Here is a 13,949-nt window from a genome sequence, read left to right on the forward strand (position 1 = left end):
AGGTGTTTTATATAAGCCATGGCCTCTGAACAATCCCACTATGACACAGAGAGGTCAGACGAAGGTCAAATCGTACACCCTTCATATGCTTTCATAGAGTAAAAGCCTGGTGAGCGATGTGTCATCCTACAGGACTGCAAATTATCCTGCTCCTCAATGGTACTGAGTCCCATTGCCTATCAATAAGCAAGAGGATCTCACCTTTCAGGGGTGGGGAGGGATGAATTAAGAGTTTAGGATTAACATATGCACGCTACTGTATATAAAATAGAAACAACAGGGACCCCTTGTATAGCACAGAGAACTATATTTAGGGCTTTATAATAACCTATAATGAAAAGGAATCTGGAAATTCCCACTGTAGCCCAGCCAGTTAAGAACCTGACATAGTGTCCATGAGGATGTGAATTTGATCCCTGGCCTTGCTCAGTGGGTTAAAGATCCGGTGTTGCCACAAGCTGTGCCATAGGTCGCACATGTGACTCAGATTTGGTGTTGCTGTGGCTGTGGTGTAGGATGACAGCTTTGGCCCCAATTTGACCCCTAGCCTGGGAACTTTATGCTGCAGGTGCAGCCCTAAAAAAAAAAAAAGGAAAGAAAAGAATATGAAAAAGAATAGATATTGATATTCTTCTGTATTACTGAATCCTCTTGCTGAAACTAATGCAACATTACACATTAAGTGTACTTCTAAAAATGGTTTAAAAAGTTAAAAAAGAATGATGCATAACTTATGCTCTTTTGACATGTACGTAAAGTTTAGAGCATTAGTTTATGTAACAGCCATTTATCACTTTATTTCCCCCCCAAAAAAGGAAAGGAATCATCTTTCACCATTATTAGATGAGTTCCTTGTGTACTCAACATGAGCACGTCAACACAATTACAGACCAAATGGAAATATACCAAATGGTAGGCCAATGTCACCCAAGTGATCTAGACTCTCCTCCTCTTGCCTGAGAGCCTCTCCTTGTTGGTGTGTATCAGGTAAACTGGGAGGTCTGGCTGCCCCACAGAAAGAGCAAGCCTGGCAGAGAAGGCAGATGGTTTGCATTCTAGGCTTGGTCCCGACATTTGGGTCTTGAGTTACTCAGGAAAACAATCTCTGCAAAGCTGTGCCTCTTTTTACAAGAGGATTGTGTAGCTGAGATTTCCTACTGCATCTGGAGGCTGTGCTAATTAATGAAACTCATGCCTGTAAAAGAAGTCTCCATATATTTTTAGAATTATTACCTAACTTGAGTTCTTTGTTTTTCAGCCTCAAAGTGTATGAGGTGTGGGCTGTCACTTGGGAAGATGTCTCCATCATCCTGCATTGCTTTGGCAGGCAGATTTGCATTTGAGTACTTGATCCAGTACCAGTTTGGCATTTAAGCTTGAAACTGGTGCTTTTCAGAGGTTTTTTTGTTTGTTTGTTTGTTTTAAAGAAAACGCATTTAGAACAAACGAGGGGTCCTTTCCTTGGGGGATTAGTCCGGGCTAACTCCATCCTTTCATGTGCTTTGTCTCCCCCTTGCCCTCCTCTTTAACCTAGGAAGTAGCTCAGAATAAACAGGAAAAACAAATGATCAGGGATGCTTGGGCAACAGATGAGGAGACAAGACTGGGCACTGGAATGGCAATAGCAAGACAAAGTTGAGAGTGGGAAGGAAAATTGAGAGCGAATGTAGCCACAGAACAAAAAAAAAAAAAAAAAAAAAAAAAAAAGATTTGACAAAACAGCTTTTTTTTTCTGCTAGGCACAGTATATGCGAGGCTGAGATGGTGCTTGTAAGAAATGTTTTCTCCCTCTGTGTTATTCCTGAAACCAAGATGAAAGGGAAACAAGATTTTAGGCAGAAATAATGATCACTGAATTTAGGAGGGGAAGGGAAGCATCTTTATATCATCATGCCTATGTTTTTACTTCTATCTTCTGGGGACAGTTCAACCGTAAAGGTTTTTGCCAAGTATATGGTGAATTTGTCACAAGGTGGGAGGGAAAGTCAAACAGCCCCTAATTACTATGATTGTTACTGTTTTGTGTTTACATAGCAGTGCCTCTGCTCCAAGGTGCTTAAGTGTAGGGAAAATGTAGGAGGAGAGATGTGGTTTGGTACTTGTCATCAGTCTGCTGTAATAACCACATAGAAAAAGCCTCTGTGATTAATGACAAAATGAATGAAACTGTTGAGTGAGCGCACAGATAGTACAATATGTATTGAGTGGGCAAATGTTAAGTGAAAGGAAAAAACGCAAAACGTCATACCGTCTGTACAAGGATTTTCCTGTAGCAGTTGCATTGCAGTAAAACTGCTTGGATGAAGATGCATTCCACTGAGAGGTAGGAAAACGTTTTTATGTGAATAAAGCAAGCTCTTACTTAAAAGTAAACTTAGAGGCACTCCTGTTTTCGCTTTTCGCAGTGTTATTTGATGTGGTGGGGCGCGAGCCTCTGTTAGTGGAAGAGAGAAGCTAGGAAACAGTGTCTTTGAGCTGTGAGGTGCTTGCATATTTTGAAAATATGATTATATGCATGTGTTCGTATTTGATGACTTGGATAATCTGAAAATCAATTTGCTTTGTCAATGCTTCCTGGATTAGAATTCCACTATTTGGTCCGTATCCTAGGTAAGACATTGTTTGCAAATTGTGCTACTTGTGAGATGTTGCCGTGGTTGCTAAGGCATTTAAGGTACTGATGAAAGTAAAATAGTTGTCATGGTGACTGATAAAAATAAATGTTGAAAATGCCCTGGGTTCTTTCTTTTCCAGTCTACTAAAGAAAATTGAGCGGGAAACATGGAGGGAAAGTGGTGTTTCATTAATCGCCACTGTAACTCGACTCATGGAGAGGTTGTTAGATTACAGGTAAGCCGAGTCCCCCATTTTCCAGATGTGCTGCGCTACATTTAGAAAGTCCAGGAGTTAGAACAGAGTCAATGTTCCACTTGAGTTAATCACTCAAAAGAGTTAATCATCAGAGAGTGGAACTTTGTGCAGTAAATGATGGACTTCTAACTAGCTGGTTCAGAGTTATTTGTTTTTCCCTATGTTTTGTTCTGGGGTTTTTTGGCAGTTCTTTCAAAGTCTTAATGAACTAAGAGGGTTCTCAGAGTCCTGTCTTTAAAGAAAAAAATTTTTTTTGTGTGTTTAGACTCGTCTGTTAGAATCAGTAGATCCATTTGTCTTAGGGGGACAACAGAGTAACAGAGAATTGTACAGTCATGCTGTTTTCTTACCAAAGGGGAGGGGAAATGAAACGCACACTGTTACCTTTCATAGACATCATTTTTTGATTTTGAAATGACCTAAACTGCTAAAGCAGTTCATCCCACTTAAACGCATGGCATTTTAAGAATAAAAGCCTCATTCTCACTGTGATGACCAGCTCCTTCTCCTCCCAGTGCAAGTGTATAATATGACACCTTCAGTATACTGTCCGCCTGAGCCCCTGGTCTTTTGAAAGGAAGCGCAATCTACCTGGAAGTGAAAATTCTCAGTGGAAAATGGGGCTCAGGAGGGTCTGACACCCCCAACCCCCCAGCCTCCGCTGAGCTCACACCTCCCAGGGCCCTTCCTCTATTCCACTGAGCCTTTATCCCAGCAGCAACCTGCTCATTGCTTCTAGTCTCTGATGGGTTTTTTGTTTTTGTTGTGTTTTCCCCTGAAAGAACAAACTATGTTTGCCCCTAGGAAGGAAGTTCTAAGTTCTGACTCTTGCTTTTTGTTTTTAGGGACTGCATGAAAGTGGGTGAGGTAGACGGCAAAAAGATTGGCTGCACAGTTAGCCTCCTGGTTAGTAGACGCTTCCCCTTTTCTTCCTTATATTCCTAATGTGTGTTATTTCACAGAAACACTAGGCTTTGTTTGTTTTTCACCCACAATATGTCTTGAGCTGGGTGTTTCTTAGAAGAGTTTAGAACTGTTTTGGCTTCAAGTTGAATTAAAAGCTAGAAGATTCTCAGCTCAGAACATTGCAGAACACACCCACTCGAAGATCCCAGGGCAGTGCCTCCCTTCTCCTGCTACATCACTCTTCTGCTCTGGAGTCTTTTGTGCTCTCCTAGGAAAAAGCACGAGGTCCCTGGAGAAGGGGACACGTCTCACCTCTGTGTGCACAGTTTCTGTCCTTCTTACATTTATTCTAGATTTTAATAAATATTAACACTCTTCTTTTGTAAACAGACCTGTTTCCTGTTTCACACATGAATTTCTACTCTCTGGCTTTTTTGCAGATTAAATCCTTAATACCACTATTGTTAAAGTTTGGGTTGTAACCAGAATGACCGTATAATATCTCAGCCAAACAAGACATTTTTGAGAACAAAAATAGGATTATGTAAGGATAATTGGCTACACCAGAACTGTGGAAGTAAAATAAAATTTATATTGAAATGTCTCATAACTAACTATTAAGTAAAATGGTAATCTCACTACAGAGCAAAAGAATGACCAGAGGTTTACATTCCTTTTTCAAATTATAATATGGATAAATTGATGCTTTAAATAGTTTACCTTAATCGGATTTCAAATACAGGAATGCCTTGTGACTGCTTCCAGTTCTAAATTTGTGAATATCATGGTCTCTTTTTCTTGTTCTGCAGAATAGTTGAAACCTCATCATCTATTCTAAGTACTTGCACAGACAGAATTCCAGTTCTTACCCTGATCCATATGAGTCTCTCACATGTCTTTTGCTCTATTTGCCTGCACCTTTGAAATTTTATTTTGTCCCCCACTCTGATGCTGTCTTGTCCTAGCTCTCTGATTTCAGTTTGTTTTGTTTTGTTTTGTTTATTCCCCTAATAGCCCCTCTTCAGCGCTCAGGATTTTGCTGTCTGATGACTGCCTTGTTAATCTGATTCCCTAATGTGTTTTCTCTCTGCGCATTTCTTCATCTCTGAATATATGACTTTATCCTTCTTTACCACACCCACCACTTCCTCCTCATTTTTGCATTTAATTGTTACATCTCCACCTCCGATATCAGTCACTAAAAATAGCACAGCCTGAGCATCCTCTGTCAGGCCACATCTTATTATGCAGTTTCTTCCATAATTTTTGTCATCTGACCCAACAGTAACCTCCAGGCCATCAAGTCAAGCTCACTGGGTCAGCCCATTACCTCTCCTCTTAGCACTTATTTCTAACCTTGAGCACAGTCATTCCCACTTTTAAATTTCCTATCTGTGCTTCCCCAGCTTTTTGCCAGCCTTTCACCAGGAACAAGGTCCCCCACCTGATCTCCTTCCATGTCCCTAGTTGTACATCAGTATTTGGGGAGAAAAACAAAGAGCTGTATAAGCTTCAGGTTTTCTCAGTCTGTCTCCTGGTTCTGCTGCAACTCCAGGAACGAAGTCTCATAAATGACTTCAAAGAAAGCCTTGGCCAGTGTTCCCTGGTGGCCTAGTGCTTAAGGATCTAGCATGGTCCCTGCCGCAGCTTGGGTGGCTGCTATGGCTCAGGTTCCCTCCCTGACCTGGGAACTTCTGCATGCTGCAGGTATGACAAAAAAAGAAAAAAAAAAGAAAGCTTTTCCCTTTTCCTAAAGAAATCATCTTCTATTGATTATCTCCGTCTTCTCTCCCAGGGCCCTCCGTGTGGAGGTACACAAACAAACGTAGACCCTGGATTCATTTCCTCATTTGCTCTAACAGATCATTTCTTTGGATGAAAGAATGCATATTCTGACCTACATGTGTTTCGCATAGTTTTCCAGTGGGAATAAGCCCGAGACTTAATAAAATCAGTGGCCCCATCAATGGTCACTTGAGACAAATAATTTATCCTGATAGTTTGACACAAGAATAATCTTTATAGGAAATGCTCACATTTTGAAAGCTGTTCTAATTTCAACTAGCATGAGAATACTTTTTATTAAAAGACCACATATATAACGTTGAAGCTGATCTTTTTAGATTCTACTCCATATGGAAAGTTTTTGATGTTTTCTAGCTGCAGTATGGTTCTCTTTAACCACTTACTTCCTCCTAGAGCTCAGTCTTAACTCTTTGAAAAGATCAATTCCAGATTTTCTGCAGGAGAACTCTGACTTTCTTTATAAGATCAGAGTTAAACTGTAGTGCTAGATGGGTAAAAATGTGTAATCTTTGACATAACTAATACTAGGAAATGGAATTATTGTTTTGTTCTTTGTGTCACTCACTAGTTTTGCCAGACATACCTGACAGAGTCTCATCTGCTGCCTGGAGAGATCTTTTTTGTTGTTGTTAAGAACTCTTCATTTACAGAGTAATAGCTTGTTTTGTTCCTAAAGAAATCTTCTTAGCAGAGAAGTATGAAAGCAAATCATCCTTCAATAATATAAAAGCCTGCTATGGAGCTGTTAGAGTTATGTTTATGGTACAGCAACTCTTGCTAATGAAATGATTTTGGTTCTAATCAGAGAGATGTGAACAGCATTCTTTACTTAGCTTTTTAAAGAATGCCAAGATCTCCAGGACACAAGAGGAAGGGGTTGGATAATGGTGTCAATTAGAAAAAATATTGTTTATGATGCATTCAACTAAGTTTCAGTGCCTCAAGGTTAGACGAGTCCTCATATTGAAGAATGGACACCTGTTAGGAAGTGGCCAGAAAATTCATTGACAGCAGATCCTTAGGCTTCAAGCCCAAGTTACAGTTTAATTAGCCACATTGGCTCGTTTGGTCCATTATCAAAGCTCTTTCTGGCTAATCAGCTTCAAAATTTTTTAGAATTCCTGGCCTTCCCCCCTTAGAAAAACCTGTCACTCCTTCAGGTCGACAGACTTATCATCACTATTCCTTTTTCCTTCTTTTGTATACGAGCTAACATCGGTAAAGTGACAGCAGCAAGGCTGATAGTAGTTAATATGGCTTAAGTCGGGATTTCATAGTGTATCATGATCCACTCACTAAAAGTGTCTGAGAGTCTCAGAACATCATGCTTATGCTGGAATCCAACTTATTACACATTTGCTCCTATGTTTACCAAGTTCAGTCTGGACTAATATGTTTTCTGGTATGGTAAAGGAATGGATGCCTATAAAATATACCTTTAAAATGCCAACATCACATGTCCAGGTCAAAGTTGAGTTTTTGATGACTAATGTTAAAGCATTTTAGACACGTATGGTAAGATCCAGATACTTTTTTTATAAACAAAATATTTTCAATAAGCTCCAAAACAGTAATCTGAAATAAAATCTCTCATTAATCCTTTTATGTTCTGGTCATAAACTGGAAACCTTTCATTTAAAACCAAATAAGTTTAAAATTAAAGAAACTATCCTTTGAATATCACTGATCAAATTTAATAAACAGGTTATTCTCTTACATGCATTTAATATTTCTGATTGAATTAACTGATTGTCCATTGGCAGTTGGAAAACAATATTAAACTTTGCTGAACAGCAGAAATTGACAGACCATTGTAAATCAACTATAATAAAAATTTTTTTAAAATCTATCACTGGGTCTCCTTACTTGATTTTTAAAGTACATTTGTATGGAAAAATGTATCTGTTCTCTTGGTGCAAGACATGGAACATCGAGCAGAGTAAAGAGCAGATACTTGCCAGCCTGATTGTTGAAATATCCATATTTATGCTCTTTTTTATAGAACTTCTATAAGACTGAACTGAACAAGGAAGAGATGTATATACGCTACATCCACAAGCTCTATGATCTGCATCTCAAAGCTCAGAACTTCACAGGTAATTGTGTCTTTTCTCTCAGGCCTGGGGTAGTGGGCTGGACACTGGTATATTCAACATAATAACTCCTCTATTTTTTAATCAGAGCTGAGAACTCAAGCATTTCTCCTTTAAAAATGAAATGGGGAGTTCCCTTCGTGGCTCAGTGGTTAATGAACCCGACTAGCATCCATGAGGACACGGGTTCCATCCTTGGCCTTGCTCAGTGGGTTAAGGATCCAGCATTGCTGTGAGCTGTGGTGTAGGCCTCAGACAAGGCTCAGATCCAGCGTTGCTATGGCTGTGGCGTAGGCCAGGGGCTATAGCTCCGGTTGGACTCCTAGCCTGGGAACCTCCATATGTCATGCGTGTGGCCCTAAAAAAACAAAAAAACTTAAAAAAAATCAAAATGTATTTTTTATTAAATTTATGTTTTCTAAGTACTCCATTTTATTTTATATATTGGCTTTTTAAAAAACTGTTATCTCTTTGCATAGTTTTTTAAAGGTCACTTTTGGGATTATAAACTACAGACCTGGCTTTTCACAGTCTACCTAAATTTAGCATTTCACCACTTAAGGTAAATATAGGAAGTTAAATATAGGAACTTTACAACCTCCCTACTTTATGTTGTAGTTATCATAGGTATTACATTTGTGTACCTTAAAAACTCCTTTGGATAATGTCATAATTTTCAAGTCATACCTATTTTAAAGAATTTAAGAGGATAAAAATAATCTATTGTATTTATTCAGATAGTTACCTATTATTCTGTTGCTCTTTTTTCATTCATGAAAATCTCAGTTTTCCTCTGTTAACGGTTTCATTCAACTCAAAAAACTTGTTTTAGTATTTCCTTTTTTTTTTTTTTTTTTGCTTTTTAGGGCCACATCTGCAGCATATGGAAGTTCCTGGGCTAGGGGTAGAATTGGAGCCACAGCCGGTGGCCTGTACCACAGCCAAAGCAACGAAGGATCTGAGCCGCGTCTGCAACCTACACCACAGATCACAGCAATGCTGGATCCTTAACCTACTGAGCAAGGCCAGGAATCAAACCCGCATCCTCATGGATCCTAGTCGGATTTGTTAACTGCTGAGCCGCGAAGGGAACTCCATGTTTTAGTATTTCTTTTAGAGCAGATCTAGCAGTGAAGAATTCTTAGTTTTCCTTAATTTTTATTTCACCTTCATTCCTGAAGGAAATGTTGGCTGAATATAGAATTCTAGGTGGACAGTTTCTTTGTTTCAGTACGTAGAAAATGTTGCAGTTCCCCGGTGGCCCAGCAGTTAAGGACCTGGTGGTGTCATGGCTACAGGTCGTGTTAACTACTGAGGTTGGAGTTCGATCCCTGGACTATTGTTTTACTTTCTTCTGGCCTCCATTGTTTCTGATGAGAAATTTAAACAGTTTAAATTGTTATTACCTTGTTAGTAATTTGTAATTTACCCTGGTTGCCTTCAAGACGTCATCTTTGGTTTTCAGCACTTCAATTATGATGTATATGAGTACAGTTTTCCTTAAGTTTATCCTGGTTGGGTTTGCTGAGTTTCTTGGATCTATAAACTCACTTCCTTATCAAAATTTGGGAAGTTTTATGGCATTATTTCCTCAAATATATTTTCTTCTCTCTTTTGGGACTCCACTGATATGGAAGTGAGGCCTTTTGGTATTATTCCTTAAGTTTCTAGAATTCTGTTCTTTTTTTCTTTTCAAATTTTCTTCTTTCTGTCTTCAGAATAATAATTTCTGTTGATCCATTTTCAAGTCCATTGTCTTTCCTTTGTCATTTCCATTCAAATACTGAGCCCTTCTAGTGAAATTTTAATTTTTGTTATTTTTTATTATACAGATCTAAAATTTTTATTTAACCATTTTGTTTAATAGCTTCAATTTCTTTGCTAAGAGCCCATAACTTTCTATTTGTTTCACAAGTGTTCACTTTTACTTCAAGTGGCATGGTTATAATAGCTCTTTCATAGTATTTGCCTGTAATTTCAACATCTGAATCATCTTCAAGTTGGCATCTGTTAATTGCCTTTTCCCTTCGAGATTCATTTAGTTTTCCTGGTTCTTTGAATGTGAAGTAATTTTGGATTGTATCCCAGATATTCTGAATGTTATAAGATTCTGGCTTCTGTTAAAAATATTCTGCAGAATATTGACTATTTTTATTTTAGCAGAAAATCAATCCAGTTAGTTTCAGATCTCAAGTACTGAGCCATCTTCTGAGGGTCAGTTTAGTTTTCAAAGTCTTTGCAAGTACTTTTCTGGTCTTTCCCACATGTTTGTCACCCAGGAAGAGTCTGGGACCTGGAATGTTATCTATAGTTTAGTTCATTTGTCAAAATCTTTGTTTTGTTGATTCTAGTTCATTCTATACATGTATAGCCTGGAGTGAGCCCAAGAAGTCCTATACAGAATTTTAAAATCCCTTTCAGGAGTTCCCTACTGACTCAGCGGAAATGAATCTGACTAGCATCCATGTGGACACAAGTTCAATCCCTGCCCTTGTTCAGTGGGTTAAGGAAGTGGTGTTGCCTTGAGCTGTGGTGTAGGTCGCAAATGCTGTTGCTGTGGCTGTGATTAGACCCCTAGCCTGGGAACTTCCATATGCTAGGGGTGCAGGCCTAAAAAGACAAAATGAAATGAAATGAAATGAAATGAAATGAAATGAAATGAAATGAAATGAAATGAAATCCCTGTCTTCCTCTCTCTGATCTTTCTCGCTCTTCCCATCTCCTGGAGGCTCCCTGTCCTAGACTTCTCACCTGGTTAGAGCCAAGGCTTGAGTCTCCATGCTGTGATGCACTATATGACAGTTGGTCTCCCTGGGAAAAAATGGAAGCTGCTGCTGCCGCCACTGTGGTTGTCCTCACTGTCCCACTGCAGGTTTGCAGATTTGCAGTTAGTTTGTCCTGGGACTCGAGTGGTCCCAAAGAGTCCAAAGTGTTCCATCCCACAGAAGGTCCTTTCCCAGTCCTCTGACTAGAGGAGCTTTTCTTGGAGCTTTTTCTGTCTGTTTCCATTTCCAGTTCCAGGAGACAGGGAAGGCTAAGCCAGGAGATGTAAGGGGCAAAAAATAAAACCAGAGAATTCACCACTATATGGCCCTTCTTTGAGTATTGATGTTTCCTACCTTCTCATTTATGTTTCTGAATCCTCCAATAGTTGATTCATATTTTCTGTCTAGGGTTTTTAGTTGCATCAGTGTGAAAGATAGGCTAGAATGTGCTTACGACACCTTAACCAGAATGAGAATTCTCTAACTAGATTTAGGAATGACCAATCTTAGTCTTTTGCCTCAGTGTTCTTCCAAAGAACTTCTGAATCATGGTTCCTCCATCAGCTTGAAAAGAGTATAGGAACTCTCTCTGAAATGGTGCTCAAAGTCCCAGAATTTAAGCATGCGCCTCTAGCTATGGTTCCCCTACGTAAATTAAAAGCATCAGTGTTTACTAGGTCTGGAGAACTTCGTGATAGCTTTGAGTGCCCTCATTCATGAAGTGCTATTAATTCTGCTTCCTAAAAATCAAAACCACTTCCTTTACATTGTTTCTGGTTTTCCTGCCTCAATGAGGTCTTCCTCCTCTCTCACCTGGACTGCTTCTTAACTATCCCCAAAGTTACTCACTAGAGCTGGAGTCAGGGAACTTCAGTCTGCAGGCCAGCCACCTGATTTTGTAAAGAAATTTCTATTAGAACTCAGTTACACCCACTTAATTACATGGTGTCTACGGTTGCTATTGTGCTCCAGTGGCAGAGTTGTGTCGTTGCAACAAAAGCTGTATGGCCTGCAAGCCTAAATTATTGACTGTCTGGCCCTTTGAGAAAATTTTGCAAGCTGCTTCTCTAAATATAACTGTCAATTCATGTGTTCTGCAAAATAAGCTCAAACTCTTTATTCAAGGACCATCATTCATTGAACCAACACATGTCTGTTCAACCTCATCTGCACTCTTGTATTACAGTCCTTCTTTTTCTCCTTCAGAGCCAGCTCCTATAGCATCTTTTCCATAAAGTCCTGGCCTCCCCTCTCTTTCCCTCGCAAACTCCATGACCCAGCACCCCTGCCTTGATGTTTCCAAATCTTCTTCTAGTTAATGTTTCCAACTCTTTTCTCATTGCAGGTTTTTTTCAGACTTCCATTAAAGCATCCATCTATCATGGTGTTTGTTGTGGTGGTGGTTGTTGTTTTGTTTGTTTGGGTTTTGTTGTTGTTTTGTGTTTTTTGGTGTTTTTGTTTGTTTGTTTTGTTTTTTGTCTTTTCTAGGACTGCACTTGCGGCCTATATAGGTTCCCAGGCTAGGGGTCGAATTGGAGCTGTAGCTGCCGGCCTGTGCCACAGCCACAGCAACATCAGATCCAAGCCATGTCTGCAATCTACACCACAGCTCACGGGAACGCCGGATTGTTAACCCATTGAGCAGGGCCAGGGATCAAACCTGCAATCTTATGGTTCCTAGTCGGATTCGTTGATCACTGCGCCATAACGGGAACTCCTGTCATGTTGTTTGTATTAATAGGTATGTGTGTGTGTGTTGATAGGGAGATAGGTAAATAGACAGATTTTTAAAGTTCTGTGAGGATAGAGGTGATGTTTTCTTCTTCTTAATCTTCTCATTCCTTAGACTAGTGCCTAGCAATGTGTAATTTAAAAAATATATATCACTAATGAATGCACGCAAGGAAATGTTAACACCTTGAGAGCAGGCTTTTCTCCTCAGTCCTGGTAATCCCTAGTCACTAAGGGAGCCCTGGTGTCTCTTCACACAGATGTGCTGATAGTTTTTATTTAAAATAAACTAAGATTTCTGAGCTGATTCTGTTGTCTGGGAGTTTTAAAGTAGTTTGTAGCCAGTTTTTGAGAGAAATGGTGAACCTAGTTTTTCTAACTGTGTAAACAACCTCGTAGACTTGTTTTATTTGAAAGATCATTTAAGAAAGAACTGAGAGAGGAAAGTGAGGACAAGCCCTTGAAGATACGTAACAGATATATTTTGGTTTTCTGAAAATCCAAATCTGTCTGATTATATTTTGAAAACGGCTACATCTTTTTCTTTAATTTGTTTACCCAGCTTGCAGTTTTTATGTTCCCCAAAGTCATAAGAAATACGTTCTTTTCCCGTGAAGCGTTTTACTCATCTCTCCTCTGTCCTCATTTTTGTGTGTCCTTGAAGAAAGTGAAATTGATGGAGACACTTTTCTGTCTTTGTAAGATTTGGTTTAAGAGACTTCACCCTTTCCAGCTTTTTGTGACGGGGCCCTTCTTTGCTCAGTTCATCTCCACCCTTCACCTGTTCTTTCTTTTTGTTTATTGGTGTCTTCCCTGTACACAAATGATGACATGAGATGGCCTATCATTAATTATGTGACGATGGCTTTTTCTCAAAATCATAAGCACTTTTAAAAACATTGTCTGTTGGAAATTTGGGATGGGATTCATTTTTCCTTTTTCAATGTGTAACATTGTCTTCTAAAGATGCAGAAAAATAAAGCTACAATGTATTGTAACAAAACATCTATAGTTTACTATTATGTGTCACCAGCCTCCATAGTCTGCAGTATTGTCCATGCCACAAAGGTATCCATGTTTCCTTGAATGAAACTTTTCTACAGCTTCCTTCACACACCCTGTTTTCCCAGATATACTCCATCATTTTCCCAAATCCATTTCTCAAACAGGTGTAATTTGTTCTCACAACTTTCCCACGTCACCATTCAGTCACCTGTCAGCTTCCTCTGCTGGCCCACCATTGCTTACTTCTCAGGGGCAGCCCACCCCCACCTGACTTTCCAGCCATCCCCTGGACATCCCCAGGGCAAGAATGATTTGGAAAGCAGTTTAGGGACTAGAAATGCTTAATTGCTCCCCAACCCCACCCCCCTTTTTTTTCATTTTTTTTTATTGTCGTAAAATCTACATAACGTAAAGTTTACCATCTTACCCATTTTGTGTACAGCTCAGTGGCATTAGGTATACTCACATTGTTGTGAACCGTCGCCTCCATCCGTCTCTAGAACTTTCTCACCTGCCCAAACCAAAAGCCTATAGCCATTAAATAATAACTTCCCATGTCCCCCTCCCCCAGTCCCTGGTACTTTCTGTGTCTGTGAATTTGACCTTCATTGCCTTTTACGTCCCTCCCTGTGGGCAGCTGAAGGCTTCAGCTGTGGGGTGGAGTTCCCTCAGCCCTCACCCCTCTTCCTTTTCACTGTGACATGCTTAGTCTCAGGGATGTTTTTTGAGTACTCTGTGCCCACTGAAAAAAAAAGGCACAACTTTAAGGTTG

General features: G+C 39.6%; 1 protein-coding gene across 16 annotated transcripts in view; it reads left to right on the top strand.

The window, feature by feature from the left end:
* DOCK4 (dedicator of cytokinesis 4) overlaps window positions 1–13,949 on the top strand; it is a 457,247-nt gene that overhangs the window by 393,356 nt on the left and 49,942 nt on the right. For 8 of the 16 annotated variants that reach the window (XM_021079277.2, XM_021079279.2, XM_021079282.2 and 5 more), the window contains exons 33-36: window positions 2,584–2,610; window positions 2,755–2,850; window positions 3,717–3,777; window positions 7,586–7,679. In XM_021079277.2, coding sequence (XP_020934936.2) covers window positions 2,584–2,610; window positions 2,755–2,850; window positions 3,717–3,777; window positions 7,586–7,679 — 278 coding nt within the window. The remainder of the gene's footprint in view (window positions 1–2,583; window positions 2,611–2,754; window positions 2,851–3,716; window positions 3,778–7,585; window positions 7,680–13,949) is intronic. The other 8 variants (XR_014834200.1, XM_021079278.2, XM_021079281.2 and 5 more) reach the window with 1 other exon arrangement.

This window comes from Sus scrofa, chromosome 18 (assembly GCF_054392235.1).
Source record: "Sus scrofa isolate SSC_HxYL_T2T_F1_AM1 chromosome 18, Sscrofa_HxYL_maternal_Yorkshire_Landrace_v2.0, whole genome shotgun sequence".
In the NCBI taxonomy this organism is placed as follows: domain Eukaryota; kingdom Metazoa; phylum Chordata; class Mammalia; order Artiodactyla; family Suidae; genus Sus; species Sus scrofa.